The 23,066-nt window shown below is 32.7% G+C and overlaps 2 protein-coding genes across 4 annotated transcripts in view; one reads left to right on the forward strand and one right to left on the reverse strand.

The window, feature by feature from the left end:
- Window positions 1-12,214, forward strand: part of LOC124535039 — a 52,366-nt gene extending 40,152 nt beyond the window's left edge. For 2 of the 3 annotated variants that reach the window (XM_047111062.1, XM_047111060.1), the window contains exons 2-6: window positions 1,937-2,063; window positions 2,541-2,723; window positions 6,656-6,876; window positions 7,057-10,921; window positions 11,001-12,214. In XM_047111062.1, coding sequence (XP_046967018.1) covers window positions 1,991-2,063; window positions 2,541-2,723; window positions 6,656-6,876; window positions 7,057-10,921; window positions 11,001-11,947 — 5,289 coding nt within the window. In that variant the 5' untranslated portion in view covers window positions 1,937-1,990 and the 3' untranslated portion in view covers window positions 11,948-12,214. The remainder of the gene's footprint in view (window positions 1-1,936; window positions 2,064-2,540; window positions 2,724-6,655; window positions 6,877-7,056; window positions 10,922-11,000) is intronic. The other variant, XM_047111063.1, reaches the window with a different exon arrangement.
- Window positions 12,215-14,285: 2,071 nt separating this feature from the next.
- LOC124535129 (vacuolar protein sorting-associated protein 72 homolog) lies at window positions 14,286-21,218 on the reverse strand. The gene is made up of 9 exons (XM_047111206.1): window positions 20,946-21,218; window positions 20,370-20,493; window positions 19,524-19,653; window positions 18,740-18,916; window positions 18,281-18,356; window positions 17,884-17,993; window positions 16,129-16,288; window positions 15,311-15,466; window positions 14,286-14,467 (listed from the first exon to the last, which is right to left on the reverse strand). The coding sequence occupies exons 1-9, from the start codon at window positions 21,074-21,076 to the stop codon at window positions 14,305-14,307; spliced, it is 1,227 nt and encodes a 408-aa protein (XP_046967162.1). The 5' UTR covers window positions 21,077-21,218; the 3' UTR covers window positions 14,286-14,304.
- Window positions 21,219-23,066: the final 1,848 nt, after the last annotated feature.

Below are 23,066 nucleotides of genomic sequence, written 5' to 3' on the forward strand. Positions count from 1 at the left end.
GTCATAATTCTGGGAAAATTCCGAAAAAAATACAATGTCTTAGATCATCTTATTGTTCAGAGATTAGTAAATTATTTACAATATTTATTGAAGATATTTTTATTAAATTCTTAAACGCTATAAAGAATTCTAATAACAAGTAAGTAATTAAGTTCTAATGAAACCTAAATGTTAATTTACTTATAATATTATGGGTGTCGTTAATATGTTGACATCATGTCTATCTACTCATTTTAATTTGGTAACTCGAAAAAACGCGCTCGATTCCACCGCATGAAGCGGGTGGTAAGTTGATCTCATACCCACTGAAAATAAAAGCAATGGTACTCTTCTCTCACGCAGTACCTCCCCGAATATAGGCTCAACAATGCCGACCTCCAATATAGAGTTTCTATTGAGCCCCCGAAAACCCCCAAAGAAAGTGTGCGTAATGCCGATAACTTCTTCCCGGAACACCTCTCTTCCTATCGATAATTTAGTTGATTTTACCAAGTCTGCCCAAGTGGTTGGACCGCGTGCATCTTAACCGATGATTTCGGGTTCAAATTCAGTGAAGCACCACTACATACATATGTACTTAAATTGTATTATAATTCATATCGTGCTCGGCGGTGAAGGAAAACATCGTGAGGAAACCTGCATGTGTGTAATTTCATTGAAATTCAGCCACATGTGCATTCCGCCAACAACGTGGTGGAATATGTTCCAAACCTTAATGGGAGAGGAGACCTTAGCCCAGCAGTTTACAGGCTGTTACTTTACTTTACCAAGTCTGGCTTAGGTTTTAAGAAATACCTATCTTTTATATTAGGTATATTTATCTCATCAGACAACTTACAATGCAGACCTATTCTTAATATTCGCAGAATTGTATTATAACCCAAAAAACTCTGTCTGAAAAACCTTTTGAAGTATTTTATTGTCATCTTAATTGAACTGAGCAATTTTTATGTATATATTTTGTAGTAGTAGTAGTGCTCCCGATATTTTTAATCATTTCATTGTCTGCGAAAAACTGTAAACATAATTATTTCTTCATAACAAGACCGTATGTATAAACTTGATGACTAACAAACAAAACGACTATTTACGCTCCTTTTTTATTTCATAGTGTAATACACTGTTGTAAAAGCAATATAAATATTACGCCTTAAAAGTAAATATAGCGTTCTATTTACTTACATTGGCACTTGATAAATTATTTTTCTTTATCTGTGACATTCATCACAGATAAAACAAAACATGTTGGATATACAACCAATACAGATATAAAATTAATCAATTTGTAAATAAAACCTTCAAAAACTTGTCGGTTTAGCGCAACTATGAAAGAACAAGTGTTGCATTAATATTGTGATTCATTGAAAATTATCATCGTTATCTTCGTGTAGGTTTCAGATATTATGTACAAACCATGACATCAGAAACGTGCTTTATGTGCACACGAAAGTATTTGTTAACGCCATGTAATAGAGTTTAGAATACAAAAACTAGTTTGTCGTCTCTCACTGCGTTCAATGCTGTAAGATTAGATTAGTATGTTTACGGGACAGTTAATGAAATTGGACATTGCTTTAGTGATCTTGTTCGGACGTTTATCTGAATACGCTGTAAGAGAAATATTTTTAACGACGCATTGTCAAACGGATTTTAATAAAAATTGGATCAGTTGTGAATTTTATGTTCTTTGATGAGAATTTCCGTAAGTAACTTAGTATTGTCCTTTTTATATTTTTTCGTCAAATTCCTTATTGAAACTACAAAACTATAACACATTCTGAATTTTAATACTACAAAGTAAACATAAACGGCAATTATAATTATGAAATTATCTTCAAATTAAAATAAATAACCTAACTTTAGTTCCAAAACTATAAAACTGCCACGAATTGCTAACGCAAATTCGTACCGTGGTTCTAACTATATTTGATTAAAGTGGCTCAGGGTTAAAATGGGTAGGAAACACTAACGACTAACAAAAATTATAAAAATGTCAGACAGTGTCGAAGAATTGTCGAAAGAATACGAGGAAAATGTCTTGGGGCACTACGAAAGGAGTATTGGTTGGTATTTTTGGAAAAAAAATTGCACCAAATTTTAAAATAATTCGGATTTTTTTTTGTCATAATTATCCTAACTCATCATTTGATATACCTCTCTTCTAAAGTCTCAGAGCCAAAAAGCTACTTGTTGACTGGTTTAGGAATCCAGTCGGTCTTTGCTTTTCTTGTGGTCATATTTCGATCTGACTAGGAGCTCATGTTTTAAGATGTATATGAACATAAATATGAATTACGATGAGATATATTAAATTAAGTCACTCTTTTGTAAAAATATTATAAGTTTTTGTGTATGACAAAATTTTTATGCTTTATAATTAAATTATTATTGTATTACATATTTCCTTTCAAACTAAACTTTATATTTACAAACAAATTTATTGTTGTGTGACAACCAAAGTATAAGAATTTTCAACACATAATTTTATTTTTATAATAAGATCAGTTTCCTATGTTCAAACGGATTTGTTTTTATTACAGGGTTGTTTCCAATCCCCGAGTACCCTGAGTTCGAAGTACAGCGCGGCATGTGGTCTACCGCGCTGGACGTCATATTGACGACTCTACGCTACCTCGCTCCGGCAACCTTGCTCACGCTTTTCTGGGGACAGCAAAGTTTCTTCTTCAAAGTACTAAAGTATATCGACTCTGCTTTCAGAGCATGTAAGTGAATAACAATTCTCTAAATATCTTACTTGAGTGCTTGCTTGCTTCAACTCGTCCAAGCGCGGTCTGAGAATTCAGGCCTCATAGGTCACGACACTCGTACATTGTAATAGGAATTGAATAATAATGAATTCGCCCTTCAAATTAAAATAAACATTGTGACATCCAATATCTTCTACGTAAAGGCACCTAAACTCTCTTGTGATAGAAATCATGTTATCCAAAAAAATTGCAAATGTCGCAAGTATAATCAACCCGAGCCAATACGACGAAAAATTAGGTACTTGTTTACAATCGAATCGAAATGTTTAGATTCATTAATCGTTGTTTGTATTTGTAATTTGTTAATCGTTCTATTCTTTTCTTATTCTACTAACAGAAAGGTCCAACCATCCAGCGATTTGTTCAAAATGGGTCGAAATAAAACCGGAGGTATTAATTACTTACCAATATTATTTTTTATAATTTCATGAATTGTATTATACTTACTTACTAATTTTTCATAAGGTTTTTAAGTCGTAAAATCAAATTTAAATCTGAGTCCCTCAGAGTCTTTGTTAACGGCCACGCCTGATTTCTCCAATGCGTATTGGATATAAATGGGGCAGAATTTCTCGCAATGTATTCCTAATCCATCAAACTAAAAGTAAAGTAAAGTAAAATAACAGCCTGTAAATTTCCCACTGCTGGGATAAGACCTCCTCTTCCATTAAGGGGAGGGTTTTATAGATATTCCACCACGCTGTTCCAATGCGGGTTGGTGGAATACACATGTGGCAGAATTTCTATGAAATTAGACATATGCAGGTTTCCTCACGATGTTTTCCTTCACCGCCGAGCACGAGATGCATTATAATAAAAAATTAAGCACATATAAGTACATATATAGTGGTGCTTGCCTGGGTTTGAACCCACAATCATCGGTTAAGATGCACGCGTTTAACCACTGGGCCATCTCATCTCTTCAAACTACAAAGTCCTACATAAATATATTTACTGTACTTAAAATTTTGTAGAAAGAAAATGTACTGGTACTATGAGATTGCAAATTTAGCTTATCTTCGAGACGTGTTCTCTGGTCCCTCTCACCTCTGTGTAGTTAATAACGCCTAATGACCATGACTATTCCTAATTAGTTAAACCTTTGTTACACACAACAGATAATGGTTTTAACCTTTTTAAACCATATGTTTTCGCGTACAAACTAAAATATAAAAGGTAAATCATGTTTGTTCTGAAGCCCAGAAATTTTAAAAAAGGAACATTTTTAAATACCTATTTAGGTTTTTCCTTTACTTCACGCCTGAAAAGCCTAACTGATTTGCAATGTAGAGTTTAATTGACAATGAAGTTTCTATAAGAACTTCGAATATAGGAATACAAATATTCAAATATAGAACAAAACAAAAATACGTTAAAGTTTCATTTTATCTACCAAACAAAATTAGCGCAGTGCGATTCTAAAAAAAACAAGTTTAAAACTAAATTTAGGTTTGGATGTAAATTTAGTTAACTAACGCCAGTTCCGACTGGATGCTCTAACGCCACGAATCAAAACTACAAACATACCTATATGACCGCTATTACCGATTACAATACCTGTAGTTCAGGTAAATAAACAACATTTCGACCTTGAATGAAAATGATATAATTGGTCGACATCTAAATAATCTATGGAATTCACTGATTCAAAAAAAAAATGCGATTAAATGTAATCACAATTGTTAGCGGAACTTTGAAATTATAATTAAAGTAAAATAGAGATGTACCTATAAATCGAAATCAAATTCTGGTACATAACAAAATGGTGGCCCATAATGAATCGGATGTAGCAAAGTCAGAGTATGAAAACCTTCGTCAGTTTTCAAATTAATTCCTTTATCAACTCGTAAACTCTTAGAACCTTTTAAAACTAAACATCAAATCATTGCGACGTAATATGTCATTCTCGTTAAAGCAAATTATCAAAAAATAGATCTTAAGGTGACGAACCTTTTCTTAGCAAGACTGTAATTTTTTTCATAATTGTCCCTCCCACCACTAAAATGTACATAACATGCAATGTACTTGTGACGTCACTCGAATTCATTAAGACGTAACTACTAATTTTCTTACCGATTCTTCACGTCTCACAGACCCGACACTTAATTTAAACAGAGATGATAATTTAAAGTTGTCATAGTGTACTTCTTACTGTATGTATACATATTTATTTTAAACCTATCACGCGAAACCTGCCATAAATGTATATATATCTATTATTATATACCTATATACGTGTATATGCCTTTATAAAGTTATACATATTATTCTAAGCCTCGGCTAAGAAACAAAATATTGGCTTAACTTTAAGTTATGAATAATATATTATAAGTGAAAATCAATGTTTACTTATGTTTTGAATATCAACTTACCTTCAATGTTTGTCTTGAATATTCAAAGGCACATAATTATTTCATAAAGCAAGTACTCACTGGGTAAACAGTTTCATACATGACTAATTCGATCTTAATACTCCGTTACGTAATTTATAACGCACATTAATCGTAATCTGATACATCCGTTGCAATATAATTCAATGTGACAATAAAATATAATAGGTTGAGAGAAACTTACAATAAAACTCGAAACTCACTGCAGAAAACGACTGTGAATTGTCAGGTGATATAACGTTTAATGAATATATACACATATCAAAATAGCGTATTACCATATTAAATATTTCATGAGTAAGATTTTAATAGAGTTCTTCAGAGTACAATATAGCGATTTAATAGTATATTACTGACAACATTGCCCGCGTCGATTCTTCATAATTTATTTAAATATAGCTACTATTAACACATAAAAAATACCACTTAAAAGTAGTTGTATTTTTAGCTGTACATGAATCAAATTCAGAACCATACTCGTACCTAAGACAAAAAATCTGAGTAGGATTTAATAGCAGTCGATGTTGGTGTTTAATTATTTGAAAATATTGACGTCACCAATGACTGAAAAATATTGTTTTTATATAACAACTAAAACAATAACCTTATCTTCATTCACCATGAAATAAAATCCACAAACTCTTAAATTTAAATCAAACTAAACATGAGGAGATCAACTATTCAATCAATCATTTCAATCTACTTTTCGAACAAAAAGAATTTTACTGACAAAATTGGCAAATCATCATTACACAGTATAAAGCAAAGTCGATTACCGCTGTACCCTATGAATGCTTAGATCTTTAAAATTACGAAACATATTTTGATGCGGGTTTATTTAATAGATAAAGTTACTTGAGAGGAAGATTTTTGCATATAATACATGGACAATATACTTAGTAAAGAAACACTGATCTCTTCGAAGTTTCTAATGTGATGTCGTAAATTAACAAATTCTGAAGTAGGACTATATAGTATAAAAATGATTTACTTATAAGATACATTTATTTTTTTATATTTTATTTTACGTTTTTGTATTTTATTAATTTTGGTACTTTCTCTTTTTTCTGTGTCTCTCTATATTTTCGTTTGTGGTGTACAATAAAGTAAAATTCATCAATTCAAAAAATTAGTTTTCATTTATTATAGTTTTCAAGGTCATTAACGTGATACCATATAAATGATAAAATTGTTAATTCCAAGTTTCAATGAAACATTTAACATTCTGTGTTATTACTGTTTCTAATGTATATGATATAATGACCTCCTGTTAATGAGGTTTGCGTGGAGATTTCGAGCTTACAACGCAACACAATTCTTAAATTCAATTCAGCAACAAATTATTGTTTGATATATAAGTGTCGGAAATACTCCCAACGACAGACTTCCCCACAATGAATTCCTTCACGATATAACATAATTACTTAATGCTCAATTAGCACATAAACATTCAGTAGCGCTAACTCGGATTTTAAGTTGTAATTTATTTAATTACAGTGATATTTTCCAACGAGGAGCAAAAACAATCAATTTTACAATGGCTGGGAGAGGCTGGACCAGTGAGGGTCGAGAATCTAGAAGTGGTCTGGCGGCACGGTTGGATAGTTTGTGGAGTGCTGGATACAGCACTCCCTGGCGCATGCGCTGGACATCCTCCAACGAGACTCACGCTGAAACACGCACAGGCTATAGCTGATCACTACCTTGGTGTTGAGCCGGTTAGTAAAGCATGTTTTTTAATAATAGTAATTTAAAACAAATATGTGATTAATCTTTACTAAAATACATATTTGAATAACTATTTCAACAGAGCTGTATTCTTTTATAAATTAAATAAATATTTATTACAACATTATGTAAAATTGACTTTCTAAAAAAATAATTGTTTTCAATTTCAGGCTTTCACGAGGATAGAGTTAGAAGCAAATGATTCAATAAGTAGACACCAGGAATGGAAACTTATGAATTACTTGGAAAATATTCGACTAGCTCTATCCAAAATTACGCCACCAGCTTCTAAAACTATAAGCCATACAAATCAACAAGCGTCCCCAAAAACGTCTCAATTTACTCTGAACTACATCGCCCGAGGATCCGGTCTTACAGCGGCTCAAGTGAACAACAAAGTATATTTTAAAATCTACCCTACAGCTCAACAATCATTGGATCCAGGTGAAATAACTATACTAATAAATGGTCCGAATGAAACCTACGGAATGACAGTAATACCACCAATACTAGGCAAAGCTCAAATGATAAGGCAAAATTTGTTGGGACTACAATCAAAGTCAAAATATACTGATAACGTTCTTCCTATTACACAAGGTACGGCATACTTACGAAACTATGGTCTGAATGATATGAACAAAACATTTTATATTCCAAAATCTAAATACGATATAGATATTGAGACAGAGTTGAAACAGGATCATGCTAGGATTGCCTATGTGGCTAATTTAGAGGGCAAGTACGAAGTTTCCATAACTAGCAGAGGGCAAAATGTCGTCGGTTCACCATTTACTGTTACCGCTTCGAATAATATTGTTGGAATTTTAGAACGTGATAGTTTCTGTCTGGAAGATGGTGAAGAAATCGATATCGTTGATGTTAAAACCGACAGAAAAGTGGTTTTACGAATAGTAGATTTTGTAACAGAAAAAATGTTACTTCGAGAAAATGGTACATTGGAAAAAATAAGCGAGGAAGAAGCAAAGTATTTAATGGAAAATGATAACATTGAAAATAGAAACAGCGAACGACTAACGACGCCTGTCGATAAATCGACCAATGATATGGAACACAGTAATTTAAAGACGAAAAAGTTTTATAACATAGCAAATAAAGTTTTAACAGCAAATCGATTTTGTAATATTTTGAACGATGTAAAAAATCAACAAAAATCGGTGTTTAAGAATGAAATTAATAAGCAAATCATTCAAGTCCCTGACATTGTGAATTCAACATTTAATGATGACCAAAATAAAGTTGGCAGACGAGAAGAACGGAACAGAGTCATTATCCCGGAGAACATTTCTGTCTCTATCTTAACTGAAAAACCTAATACTCTTTCAATAGATACACCAAATTTAAACTTTCATAGTGACGTCATAGACAATAACAATTTATTTACAAGTGATCCTTTTGAAGATGATAATCTATCCGTAGACACAGTACAATCTTCAAATAACCCATTTATAGATGATATATACAATCAAAATTATGAAATGGAAAAAAAATTAGGTTCCTTTATAACAAATGAATACGAATCAAATAATTCTCAAAATGAAGAGACAGCAAATGCAAATATAAAAATATTTATCGAAAATCAAAGTGAGTCATTAAATGAAGAATCAAACCCATTTAATGATATCATAGATATGGAAAGACCGAAAACGCCCGTTTTTAGAATTATCAATGGAGAACCTATAGACCGTGAAGATTCGGTTTTTATGAATTCAGAGAGGACGTTGTCTAATGAAATTGTATTAGACAATTTAGTGAATCCCTTTATAGATCATATACAAGACCAACTTAATATATATCAAGAAAAACCTGATTTTATAATTGGAGCTCCAGTTTCTCTGCCACCCATCATTAATTTAAATTCAAACACTTCGTCAGTAAACAATGTTACAGAAATTAGCAAAAGAAATCAAAACAAGCACAAAGAAGATTATAATCGTCAGGATCATATTACAGACTCGACAACCATTCCCGCTATATCAGTAGAAACAGACGATTCAAAGAAATCGAACAGTTTTGATTCAAATTTGACAGAAGATATAAATATTACTTCAAATTTTAGCCCAACACTTTCTAATGTAAGTACTCCAATGGAAACAAGTAGAGAAACGTCACCCAAAAAAGATACCTGGGATTCAGCATATGTCAGTATAGATGAAAACAATTACACAGATAATATCGAATTTAGTGAGTCTTTGAATAAAAAGTCTCCACTTCCTAGAGATAATTCGAAATTGAATATAAACGAAAGAGAGCAATTGCAGAATATAAACTCCGAAGATGAAAAAACAACCAAAGGTGAAATTAAGAAGTCGGAATTTATGCCAATAATCGAAGAAAACGAAAAAAGCTTATCATCAAACACGAAAGATAACATGAAGGAAGCGACTGCAATTGATGATGTGGACGATTCAGTGACAGCAGCGTTTGCCGAAATAAATGATTTATACGATGACTATTTTAAAACTTCTGAAGTTAGTTCAGTAACGACAACGCAAGAATGTCAATTACAGAATTTAGGAATAGAATATACCTTAGAAAGGAACGATATACATGTCGATTCTGCATCTGAATTTAGAACAGATGTGAAAAGACAAACGAAAATATTAGAAGGAAAGATTTCTGAGGTTCAGGCAACTGTCACTGAATCCTTATCAGCAAGTCAAAACCTTCATGTTAAGAATAACCGACGTTATAAAGAAAATAACAACGACAAAATCAGTCATATTCAATTTGGTGATGAAGCTTACACTAACATAGTATTAGAAAAGAAAAAATATTGGGATGAACAGATACGAGAAATCGAAAAGAAGTCTGAAGAAGTGAAGTCTCTGCAATCGAAAAGGCGATTATCTTCAAAGTATTTACGACGTAATGATTCATTATCCAAAAGAAGAGGCAGAAAAATCGTTCAAAACTTTTTAAACACAAATCAAGATGAATCTTATCCACTTAAAAAATCTGTTGATCAAATTGAAGTTATTAATTTGCAAAGTGATTTTAATTCTATTGGAGACAAAATTAAGAACATGAATAATAATATCGAAATATATAATAAAAATGAATCTACATCTTGTTTTGGTAAAAAGTCTTCTAATAATAAAGAACGATCGGTTTTCGATGCCTTCAAACAATTAAAAGTAAGTAGTGTCGATTCCGTAAATATGAATAATGATAATGATGAACTAAATTCAAATTTACACTTAAAACAAGAATTATCAGAAAAAGTATTTCAAGCATTTGAAACAAGCCCAAAAAGGTTTTTCGGTACATCTAGAAAACATATTTTAAATAAAATCGACACTTTTTTAGGATATCCGGATAATGAAAACGAAACGAAAAAAATCACAAGCGACATAAATCACGAAACCGGTCTAGTCTCTAGTCGTATTTCTTTGTTCCATAATATATCTAAAACAGAAGAATTAGCTTGGTCACGTAGGAAAAGTAAATCAATGCATAATATAACCCATCAAGAAAATGATACATATACAAATTTAGAAAATAAATCGACAACGCGAGAATCAAAAAAGGTTGAAGAAAAAGAAAACCGAAAAATCAGTAGCTCTTGTGAAGAGTCAAATATAAATTACTTTAATCAAACAGATAAAAAGATAATTTCACTGAAAGACAAAAGAGCCAGAATGATACAGAACAAACACAATAAAAGTTTTGATGAAACCTTGTATGCACCTCCAAAAGAAACAGATAACTCAAATGTTTACGTTAAAAAAACAATAAAAGATATTAACCAACAAAACGATTTGCTAGTTAAATCACCGACATCCAAACTTATTTCCACCAGCAAGTCTGAAATGGACATATTCAATAAATTTGCAACTACAACTGAAGACGTCTTAGAAAAGCATAAATCCTACGAAGAAATACCAAATATTTGTGTCAAAAATTTCATATCTCTGTATGAAGATGTTTCTAAAGTATCTGATACAGTTCGTCTTTTGAAGAGTAAAACAAATGTAGGGTCTCTTAATAATACGCCAGTCCCGAGTTCAATTCATGGTAAGTATATCTGAGTTTGTTTGTTTTTTCGTTTTCAATTTTATATCATTATATTTCAATTGCTTTTTTTCTTTAACAGGAACTGCGATGATTCCAACTACCCCTAACTCACCTACTCGAACACATTCATCACCTTCAAAAGCTGCCCATGACGAAGGATTTATGACACTCGATAAACGCAAACAAAAATTATTCAACGAAAAAAGTTTAAATACTTCAAGTAACGAAATTGACAATACTCATCCATCATCCGACACGGAGATAATTTCAAATCAAGACAAGGATACAAGCTATTTGAGCCTTTCTGATATTGAAATAGAAATTATCGAAAAAGCACCCGAAAAATGTACCGAATCCCCATCTGAAAATGAACCTGCTCACATGGAATACAAAAATCGTTTTACAATGGCTAAAAAATATTTTCAATCTTTAGAAGAGCTACGAGAAGATAAGAAGACAAAAATAACAACTAAAAGCGAATCTTTAAAAACCTGTCAGTCCACAGAATCTCTTGATGAAAACAAGCAACCACGGAAAAGAAGTAAAATAAAAAAATCACGGTCTATGCCATCTTCAGAAATTTCAAAAATCTGGAACCAGATGCAAGAAAAAGAAGCCGAAAACAAGAAATTAGTGAAGATATCGGAGAAATTCAATGTCGACGATTTATTCGAAGACGTAATGGAAGGCAGATTAAGTCGCCAGGGCAGTTTAAGAGGTATTCCAAATAAGAAAGCTGTTCTCGAGACGTTTCGATCCATGGAAAACATAAATGATAATAAACTAAACTCCTACGAAATGGCAGTATCCCAATTGAACGACTTTGCTGAAGAAAACAAAATAAAAAACGCGCAAACTTATTTAAGCGAATATCCTTATCTGCCTACAACTGATCCGTCCAAATATCACTCAAGGCTGGATACGATTGCGTCTGGTCTGATTACGTTTAAAGAATTAAGGAAGATACCAAGAAGAAACAGTGTGCCTGATTTAAGATTAAATGCAACGTTTACTGCTGATTTATAAAACGTTTAATTTATTTAAGATCAACGAGTTCTAAGAACTAAAGAATATTACATGATTACGGAAAAGCAGTAATTTACGTACCTTATTATTATTAGTTATACATCATTTTGATAAATCGAATTTAAGTTAGAATAATTGACATTTTGAAAATATTTCAGTCTAACATTGTAATTTAGGATGTTGTACAATTCCTTGTACAGATTTTGGATCTTATTGTAATTTGTAAGAAACTATTTATTAAACAATAAAGTCTTTATTAAACATTAACAGTATTTTTAATAACACACACAAATAGTCATTTAACCACAGATTCCATAATGGTTCATAAAAATACATTATTTAATTAATATTTAGTTATTTTATAAATACAGAAGGTTGTCAATATATGATAGCTACCCTATTAATAACTTTATTATCATCACTAGATGGTGTTGTACCACATCAACCTCTATATCTTCAATCCATTGGGATAACGCCAATGTAATGGCAGTTATGTTTAATTGTGAATATTTTGTATACTTTACTGAGTAAATAAAGTAACAGTCTGTAAATTTCCCACTGCTGTGATAAGGCCTCCTCTTCCATTAAGGAGAGGGTTTGGAACATATACACCACGCTGTTCCAATGCGGGTTGGTGGAATGCACATGTGGCAGTATGATGAAATTAGACACATGCAGGTTTCCTCACTGTTGTTGATGTTTTCATTCACCGACGAGCACGAGATGAATTATAAACATAAATTAAGCACATATATGTAGTGGTGCTTGCCTGGGTTTGGACCCGTAATGGGCCATCACTCTACTTTATTAAGATATTATGTAACACAGTGTGAATTTAGGTTATATATGTATGGCAACAGTGTCGTAATACTTATTAATTAACATAATCGAGCTTTATTGTTGTGTTGTGTGATAACTGTGCCACTGGCCACAGTATTGACGTCATACAAACAAACTACTTTACTAGTGTTGTCCACTTAATAGCCAACTTATGGCCACTATTGTCGAGGGACTTTTCACATCGACAGTCTATAGACTATTCCGATTGAAGAAGGAATGAGTATAAACAAAACTTAGATTTACGTTTTCCATGTAATTTGCTAAACTCAGCACTGTTGTGCACCATTAACAGTTCCTAATCAATATAGATTTATTAATAATCATCCAGAGTTTCGATAATAGTTTCGTCGACATTCTGTATGATATCGCAAATCCATAATGAATAGCATACACTGAAACTTAATTAAGTGAGACTTCAAGGGACCTGACAATGCTGTTTCACTTATAGAGGTATTCCACTACCACTGTGTTTCAGATAACAAGGTACAAATAAATATCTGAATCAATTATAGAGGTGCGATCATCAAATAAAATAAAGTATTATGAAAATATCGAAAAAGAATAAGTTAGCAAACAAAGAAAACTATTTTATCTTACTATCTCACCTATAGAGATCACTATGATGATAAAATACAAACTAACTCAGACTAACAGAGGTAATTCAATGAAAAAGTGATGGGGCTGCAGTGTGAGTTCTAGCTATGGAGGTATTACACTTACCCAGATCCATTTAACCATGTTTCACTATATACTATTGAACCTCTCCAATACAATGTTTATTTAACTTTTATCCTCTTGCAGTCGGAATAGCCTATAGATAGAGGCCCGCATAGGTGGGCCGACCGTCAGGGCGTCACGGTAGCATGCGTAAGCGATCCCGTGGCGTCCATCGAAAGACGGAGAGGGTACCGCTGGTTTTTTAGTGGGTAAACCCGGCGTACTTGGGCGCACTCGGCGTCCAGGGCTCCGGGGAGTCCCACACACTTCCCCACTTTCCATCACGTGGGGGAAGCGCGTAATGCGTTTTTCCAGCGAGAAAAACAAAGACTATAGATTTAAGGGGGCGGGGGGTGTGGATTGGGGGACGAGTAGTCGAAATGAAAGTCGGTGAGTGTCGAGAGCGCATGTCGCGTACTAATGTATATATAAGAGGGGTGGGGTGGGGACGGGATCCCGCTTAACCAAGTCTAACTATATATTATTGAACCTCTCCAACAACTTTAATGTTTATTTAACTTTTGTCCTCTTGCAGTAGGAATAGCCTATAGATATAAGGGAGGGGGGGGGCTTAGTGTGGGGGGGGTAAGGTCGAAATGAAAGTCGTTGAGTGTCGAGAGCGCATGTCGCGTACTACTTAGCCTATAGATATAGGGGAGGGGGGGTAAGGTTGAAATGAAAGTCGTTGAGCGTTGAGTTATATAGATGTCGTGTACTACTTAGCCTATAGATATAGGGGGGGGGGGGGTGTAAGGTCGAAATGAAAGTCGTTGAGCGTTGAGTTTTATAGATGTCGTGTACTACTTGATGTGTATCTGCACGTAGGCGGAGGAGGCGCGGCGCGGGTCGCTGCGGTCGGCGCGCGCCTCGAGCTGCTGGCAGTACGCCTCGCGGATGATGCGGAACGCGTCCACGCTGCGGTACGGCAGCTTCGTTATCGGGTCGATGTAGCGCGCCGGACGCCTGACGTATTGAAGCGACCGTTTATATGAGCCATTACAAGAGTGCACGTGCTACCGCATGCGTCAGAAACGTTGCACGCAAACGTTACATATACGTTGCACTCAAATTAGATAACCAAATGAATGAGTCATCGTGCCAAAAGTAATAATTAATAATATATTTAATATTTTTTTAATTCTAGCAATGCCCGTGTCATAATTCATATGACAAATACAAAATAAATTATATCATCTACAATCGCTATATATAACATATACATGATAAACTGAGATTCTGTTATGAGCCTTATTTCCATGTACATAAATAAATAAAAATAAATACATATAAATATGAGACAACATCACATACATTACTCTGATCCCAATGTAAGTAGCTGAAGCACTTGTGTTATGGAAATCAGAAGTAACGACGGTACCACAAACACCCAGACCCAAGATAACATGGAAAACTAATGGTAATCTACATCGACTCGGCCGGGAATCGAACCCAGGACCTCAGAGTGGCGTACCCATACAAACCGGTGTACACACCACTCGACCATGGAGGTCGTCACTACATAAAGCTCATGCATCGTTTTAGTACAAACATTGTTTTATTATAGAGCAATTGAGCAATTTTAATACTCTACCAAATGAACATAATGTTAATTCTTAGTACAGTCAAGTAATTAACTCAAACAATTACTTTTGGAGACAATGAGTTTGAGTTTGAGTTTTCAAAAACGAAATGCGTACGCTGCCATTATAAAAGTTCAAAACAATATCTGGTAGAGATTCATCATAAGTACTAAACCAGTGATAAAAATTCTTAAGTACAAACAATATAATCACAAGTAATACTAACTTAGTAACAGCGCATAGTAATTCGCGTCGTCTCTTCGGTTTCTTTTGTGGAAAGCAAGCGTTGAAAGCCTTATTCTTTATATCATTTTCAAAGGATATTAACGTTCTCTCGTGGTATTTAATGCATTCCTTTGGCTTCGGTGGCTTTTCTTCCTTCCTGTAACAAAAAAGGACGACTTTTATTCTGTATGTACTAGCAATTATTACAATATATTATCGATAGATAAATATGATTTCGACACACAACACCCAAAACGACACAGAAAAAATTAACAGCAACAATGCCCTCTGTATTCTTATACGTTATAATTCGAAAGCAAATCTGAGAAAAATTCAATCGTACGAACGAAGGCTTCAAATGCCTTTTGAAGGCATTAAAGTGTAAAAGAGAAGTTAAGTAGTGGCACAAACACTTTAAACTTTATTATTGATTTCACGAGCTTATGAGTATAAGCTCATGAAATCAATCATTTTATTTTAATGTAATTGCATCAAAATTTTCATTTATGTTATAAATTATCTATTTCATGTTTACATTTTTTCATTCAATAAGAATAGTCTGAATCTCAAAGGTTATGTAAATAACCTATAAAGGATTAAATGGGTACTCCTTGAAGAATAAATATAATAATAAGAATACTCTTTGTATTGTAGAAATATTATATGAAATGTAATATTGCTGATTAACAGCTTACAGTTCCACAAACAATGGATTAGAAATGTATCATTCTCTATCCAAAATTTTTAACGTAGAAGAAACGGTTCATTTCTTGAATACAAAGGGGCATGATAAAACATGTTAAATAATGTCATACTTACATTGTGACATTTTCAATACTGATTTCTTCATCCGGTCCCACAAAATCCACATCCATTTTACTCGTTTCAGCCTTCGGTTCCTCTGTCTCAGCTTTTGCTTCGGTCGGTGTATTAGATTCACTCAGATCATCTTGTCCAAGTAAATCTGAAAAAAATCCATCTTCAAGGAAGGAATAATGGGATATTAATTTCATTACACACAACACCAATGTAAGTAAACAAAAAGAATTAAAAATAATATTATTAAAATTAAGTGACATTATAAAATATTTCATTCTAATATTATTGCATTAATAATCTATGGTTTATAGATGAGAATAGAAAGAAATGGCGCTAGTCGCATAAAGTCTTACATATGTTAATAAATAAAGATCTAATTCATAACCGGCTTGCATCACAGTGCGTTTTAATGTTAACCTCTTATTGATAAAAAGAGGTCGCACTAGCAAGTTTATTCATTCTGGCAACAAAATTGCTTAGATGTAACCATTAACATTATCAATTTTAATCTAATTTATATTATAATGTAAAAGTGTCGCTAATTTAAAAAAAAAAACAGTTAATATTGCTTATGCATCGTAGTATTGCCATTGGCCTAGTATTTCTGATCAAAAGGATCAATAGCAAATAGTACATTGAATATATTGTTATGATTTAATAAATAACAAGTACTTTTATATTTGAAAAAATAGTATACAGTTTATTTATATTTGAAATAAATGCACCAATTAATAATGTCCACAGAGTAAAAATAAAAAATAATAATAATGCGCAGCTAAAGGAATACAAACTTGAGTTGAAAATAGAACGCAAGATCATAAAGCAAAAGGCGCGAAATTTGAATATTACAACATGTATAAAGATGACGAATATGATTACAGTACTACTAGTTTAGTCCAAGATTTTTAGATATCCGCTCTGCATAAAATCCTTCTACGTGATTTTTCGATTGGATTATGTCGGAGGGTGCCCCCCAAGTATAAAACCGAGTTTCTGTCGTCCGAAACCGCGAGCGTTAGCCGCCATCTTGGAAAACGTTTTTTTGCATATATCTCGGAAACGGTAAGTTTTACGTCAAAAACCGAAGAGATCTTTTTTGTAGAAAACAAAATTTTCCACCTTTTTCATACCAAACTTTTCCTCCTATTGTTGATATTTTCCGAGATATTTAAGTAAATAAAACCAAAAATTATTGGTTTTTGTAAAGTAAATCAATAATTTTTGTATAAAATTAGTAAAAAAAGTTTGTACAAAAAGTTTTATATAAAATTTGTAGAAAATTTCATGCTCTCCAACTTTAATTGAAACATTTTTTTCGTATCTCCAAAAATGTTTGAGTTACTTTACAAAATCAAAAAAAATGTTTTTTCCTTTTTACTTAAATATATCGGAAAATATCAACAATAGGGGAAAAAATTTGGTACAGAAAAGGTGGGAAATTTTGTTCTCTAAAAAAAGATCTCTTCGGTTTTTTACGTAAAACTTACCGTTTCCGAGATATATGCGAAAAAACGTTTTCCAAGATGGCGACTAACGCTCGCGGTTGCGGACGACAGAAACTCGGTTTTATACTTGGGGGGCACCCTCCGACATAATCCAATCGAAAAATCATGTAGAAGGATTTTATGTAGAGCGGACCGACTTTTGGTGATAAAATTCCTGGACTAGTTGTGTTTTGTTGGAAATTATAAGAAGCAATTCTTCTCTGTGTAAGCTGAAGGTCATTATAATCAAGAAATAATAAAGAATAATTACCTTCTTCACTTTTAATGATATCACTCAGATTGATATCTGTGATTGGTGTCATACAACTTTTCTCCTGGGGCGGTATTTCTGTTATTATCGGTACAGAAAATGAATGATATCTGAAAATATAAAAAAGTTATGGAAAATATCTAAAAAGCTTTAGAAATAATTATTATTTTTTTACAAAAAAACAGATTCTATTTTATTGAGAAGCTGTAGTTAAAAATATCTATGAAATTTTAAAATAGCAATTATGATTTAAAAATGATATATGGAAGGCAAAAATTTGAGTAATATTCAGCAAATATTGTGATAGCATATTTAATGTATATCAGTTTGAAGAGAACACGCCTTTTTAAGAATAGTTGAACTAAAAATGAAATCTGTTTTACTTTGTATTATTAACCTTATAACTGGTCCAGTAATAGATTTCTTGATAGGTCTAATCTTTTTCCTTTCCAATTCACTTTGCTCAAATCTTTCTGAAAATTTTGAAAGAATAACATTAACATCATAAATATTTACAAGTTTACAACAACAACAGCCTGTAAATTCCCACTGCTGGGCTAAAGGCCTCCTCTCCCTTCGAGGAGAAGGTTTGGAACATATTCCACCACGCTGTTCCAATGCGGGTTGGTGGAATACACATGTGGCAGAATTTCTATGAAATTTGTCACATGCAGGTTTCCTCACGATGTTTACCTTCACCGCTGAGCATGAGATGAATTATAAAAACAAATTAAGCAAATGAATCAGCGGTGCTTGCCTGGGTTTGAACCCGCAATCGTCGGTTAAGATGCACCCGTTCTAACCACTGGGCCATCTCGACAGACAATTATGTCTAGCTGTATATGTGTATATTTACCGAGGCTTTTAAGATTTTCCTTTTCGGTAATTAGCGCTTCTTCAAGCAATTCCTCTTGTGTTAATACTCTCTCTTCCACTTTTTTTGGCTTTTTCTTTTTAAGTTCAGATCTTATTTTTATTCTTTGTTGAGTTTCAGCTGATTTAACCGCTGTGCTCTGCCTTATTGATTTCCTCTCTGCAAATATATAATAAGTTTAAATAGCCTTCATAACAGACATAGATTTTAAGCTCGATAGAATCTACTTTCCGAACTGTACTGTATGGTGGTAGCTTCACTTAATTGTTAAATGACAATTTAAAAGTGCTTGTAAAAGCCTACTTGAATAAAGTTTATTTTGATTTTGCCATGATGTTTCTATCAATACATAATAATTTAATCATAAGAAAATAATGTTAACACAAAATAATTGTTCATCATCAACAGCCTGTTAATTTCTCACTACTGGGTTATGGCCTCCTCAACTTTTGAGGAGAAGGTACAGAGCATATACCACTACTCTGCTCTTATTTGGGTTAGCAGATACACATGTGCCAAAATTTTGTTGAAATTAGTCATATGCAGGTTTCCTCTCTATGTTTTCCTTCACTGAGTGAGAATGAGATAAATTTAACAAACACAAACAAGACACAAATACTCATTGATATCATTCAAGCTGCATTCTAACCAAAGGGTCTCACAAATAGGTAGAAAGCAAAAAAATTAAACATAATATATGCGAACATAAATGTTTGATAAAATATTATTACATTGATTTTGAAAACAAAATCAACATGTGACAAACCTATAGAAGTGTCGAAGAAAGATTTTTCAACTTTTTCTGTTTTCTCTGAATCATCCTTTGGTTTAGGTTCTTTTGTTTTCTTTGTGATTACCTTTTTAGTTTTTTCCAGTTTCTTTTTTCTATTTGGATCCTGAAATAAATTATATTACATTATCTTTAATGTATACAATATAGATGTATAAGTGTATGTATTTGAACTATCCCTAATATTAAGAGCAATTTAGACATGGTATATCATTTGCACAAAGTCGAAAGGGGTTTCTCATATTTGAAATCAACTTCAAATATTTGGCTATTCTATATAAATTTTTGGAAGACCAATCAAAAACCTAATGGTTACCGGTCACTGTCAAGGTAAGGATAATAAAAACTTCACATAAAATGTTACATCCCATAAAAGTAAAAAGTAAAGTAACAGCCTGTACATTTCCCACTGCTGAGATTAGGCCTCCTCTTCCATTAAGGAGTGGGTTTGGAACATATTCCACCACGCTGTTCCAAAGCGGGTTGGTCGAATGCACATGTGGCAGAATTTTGATGAAATAAGACACATGCAGGTTTCCTCATGATGTTTTCCTTCACCGCCGAGCAAGAGGTGAATCATAAACACAAATTAAGCACATACATACAGTGGTGCTTGCCTGGGTTTGAACCCACAATCATTGGTTAAGATGCACGTGTTGTAACCACTGGGCCATCTCAGCTGGTGCTATATCCCATATGCCTATTTTATTATACAAAATATTACATCGCGGTAGGATAATGGATAAGAGAGTAATATCCACTCAGATGAGTCTATACAGAGCCCTATGATTAGTAAAATATGGCATACAGTTAAGAACATACCTTATAACCTTTAGTATTAACTTTACGCTTTTCCTTTACATCTGTTTCATGGTCTGAAACTGGATCGTCATTTTCATCAATATCAAAATCAGAGTCGACTACGTCCTCAGTTTCTTTTTCCTGTCTATAATATTAAAAATTACATAAAATACAATATATACAATAGTTCTTAAGAGCTATGTATATTTTTTAAGTCAGTATTTACTAATTCAATTTGTGTTTACAAAAATATTAACTATATGGGCTGTTTTATATGGACTTCGAATGTGCTTCTTTAAACAATATCGATTATTTTAAATCCTTATGGATTATATATAGGCAGAATAGCAACAAATCATGAAATCCTCTTCGAAATTATACTGTCACTATAAGTATCCGTGCCTGTTGTGTATCTGTTTATAGTTTTAATTGAGTTCAGTTGTTTTATATCTTCTTGTAACTTTCATTCAGAGTATTATAATTAAACACATAAAAACAATTATGTTGTGTTTACGTAATTAAACGTCAAGTACAAATAAATTTCAGTAAATGTACAGTGTTAATTAGATATATATCTCGACCAGTTTAAAAACTTACATATAATCCCGATCTTCTTCTACTTCTTGAAAGCCTCCGTAAGTTGTTTTATAGAAATCGTCTTCTTCCTCCTCATCAAGCAACTTTGCCATGCGATTGCCGGCATTAGACCGGCGTTCTCTTTGAGTCATTCTTTAAATATATTATATAAAATCCAGATTTAATTATTGCTTATTCGGTTTAAATTAAAGAGGAATATGATTGATCTATCCCAAACATAATATTTATTCAAAATAGATGCGAACTAGACTTAAAACAAAACTTGACATTGACATTATTTGACAATACGACAATGACGCTAAAAAAAGTTGCCAGGATAAATAAATAAAGGCGAATAGTTGAACGCAATAATGAAGAAGTTTAAAATATGTTTTTATTGATAGGTACATTTTAAAATATTTAGATAAAATAAAACAAACATTATAGAAATGGATTCTACTGTCAAATATAACATTATATTGTTCTTTGACTTTTACGATTTACCTATTTCTTTTTAATGCTATGAATATTCAAAGATGTTTTTGTATGATGAAAAACATAAATTCATTAAAATCTCGAAAGTCTCCAAAAGTCCACAAATACGGATATAATAGTTAAATTGTACGATTTATTCCCCTATTTTTTCATCTAATCAGGTACTGCGATATTTTGTGATATCGGAGATAACTATATTTTTTTAATTATTTTAAAAATTTTGACGATCGATGCCGTATGTTATAAAGATTATTTGATTGTATGAGAAGAAAAAAATTGGAACGATGGAAGTTAGTCAGATTAAAAAAAAATATTTTTTCAAACATTATAATCAACATTATTTCTATGGACAACTCATCCTTGACAAAAAAAAAATAACTATGCGACATTTGAAATGGCCGAAAAAGAGCAAAAGTTTTCCGATATCGCTTATAGATTAGTAGTTCAACTCAAAGGTTACGTTATATATTTTTTAATTCTCTATTCCACATCACCAGATGTAGAGATCTAGGCGCGTTATTTTTAAATAGTGGTATCCCCAATAAGCCTAATCCACTACAACAAATATTCTTGTCCTTTGACAAAATAAAAAAAAATAATGATTTAATATTCAGACGAGTCAGATTCAGATTAATTACGGAATGACCAGACAAAACTACACTTACAAACTTAAAGTTGTCTAGATCATTATCGCCAATAAATGTCTCAGTCATAATCAATAAAGTTTGTAGTTAGCGTATTCGGTAAAGATTTTGATTTAGGCAGTAGAAATATATGTGTTAGAGCTGATTAGCAAATGAGAATATCTTCATTGGTGGCCTTTCTACAGAATTTTCTCGAATGATGTGAGCGATATCTTTTGAAGTCTTTATTTCGAGCTTCAGAAGCTCTTCTGGATAATTTTCCAATCCAGACACATCCAGACCCAGCGTGTGATCGCCGGGTTCGTACGAAATACGAATGTTGTGTTGTTGCTCCTACCGTTTGATTCGGATTTTGTTTATTACCCGATGGCAGAAGTTAAAAAACAAAGCACAACAGTTAAAAATCCCAATAAAATATTTTTTCGTATATCAAATAATCCATATCCATACTAATAAATAAAATCGGAGTGTCTGTTTGTAATATTAAAATAACCGCTTTCTGCTACATACATTTGTCTTAATATACGGTACAGATAGCAAAACACACATTTTTAGAATTTTTGTCTGTCTGTCTGTCTTTCTGTCTGTCTGTTTGTTCCGGGTAATCTCTGGAACGGTTGGGCCGATTTGAACAGGACTTTCATTGGCGGATAGGTAATGTACTAAGACGTAACTTAGGCTACTTTTTATACGCAAATAATACAAAGTTTTGGAAATATAAGCGCCCAACTTAAGTTGAGCTCTTTCTGATATGGTTGTCGATATGAATTGGGGTCAGCTTATACTGGTAATTGATCGGGTGTATGTTGCGTTGCGTTTTGCAAATTTCCCACGCCACGCGGACGTCGTCGTCTGTTTGTAATTTTTCTACTACGTGGACATGAATGTATATACGGTACACATGGCAAAACGTATTTTCTTTGATTATCAAAACGTAGATAATATGTAGGTTTTGTCCAATGATCAATGAGTGATGTAGTTTTGCAACTAGATGGTGTTAATA

The sequence above is a fragment of the Vanessa cardui genome, chromosome 14, assembly GCF_905220365.1.
Source record: "Vanessa cardui chromosome 14, ilVanCard2.1, whole genome shotgun sequence".
Classification (NCBI taxonomy): domain Eukaryota; kingdom Metazoa; phylum Arthropoda; class Insecta; order Lepidoptera; family Nymphalidae; genus Vanessa; species Vanessa cardui.

What these genes read in the sequence shown, in the direction of transcription:
- LOC124535129 (XM_047111206.1), bottom strand. Translation starts at nt 21,076, where the DNA reads ATGACTCAAAGAGAACGCCGGTCTAATGCCGGCAATCGCATGGCAAAG. An exon ending in TATCATTAAAAGTGAAGAAG is followed by an intron (nt 16,289 to 17,883) that starts GTAATTATTCTT and finishes CCTTCCTTGAAG; the next exon opens with ATGGATTTTTTTCAGATTTA. An exon ending in TTACTATGCGCTGTTACTAA is followed by an intron (nt 14,468 to 15,310) that starts GTTAGTATTACT and finishes TCAATACGTCAG; the next exon opens with GCGTCCGGCGCGCTACATCG.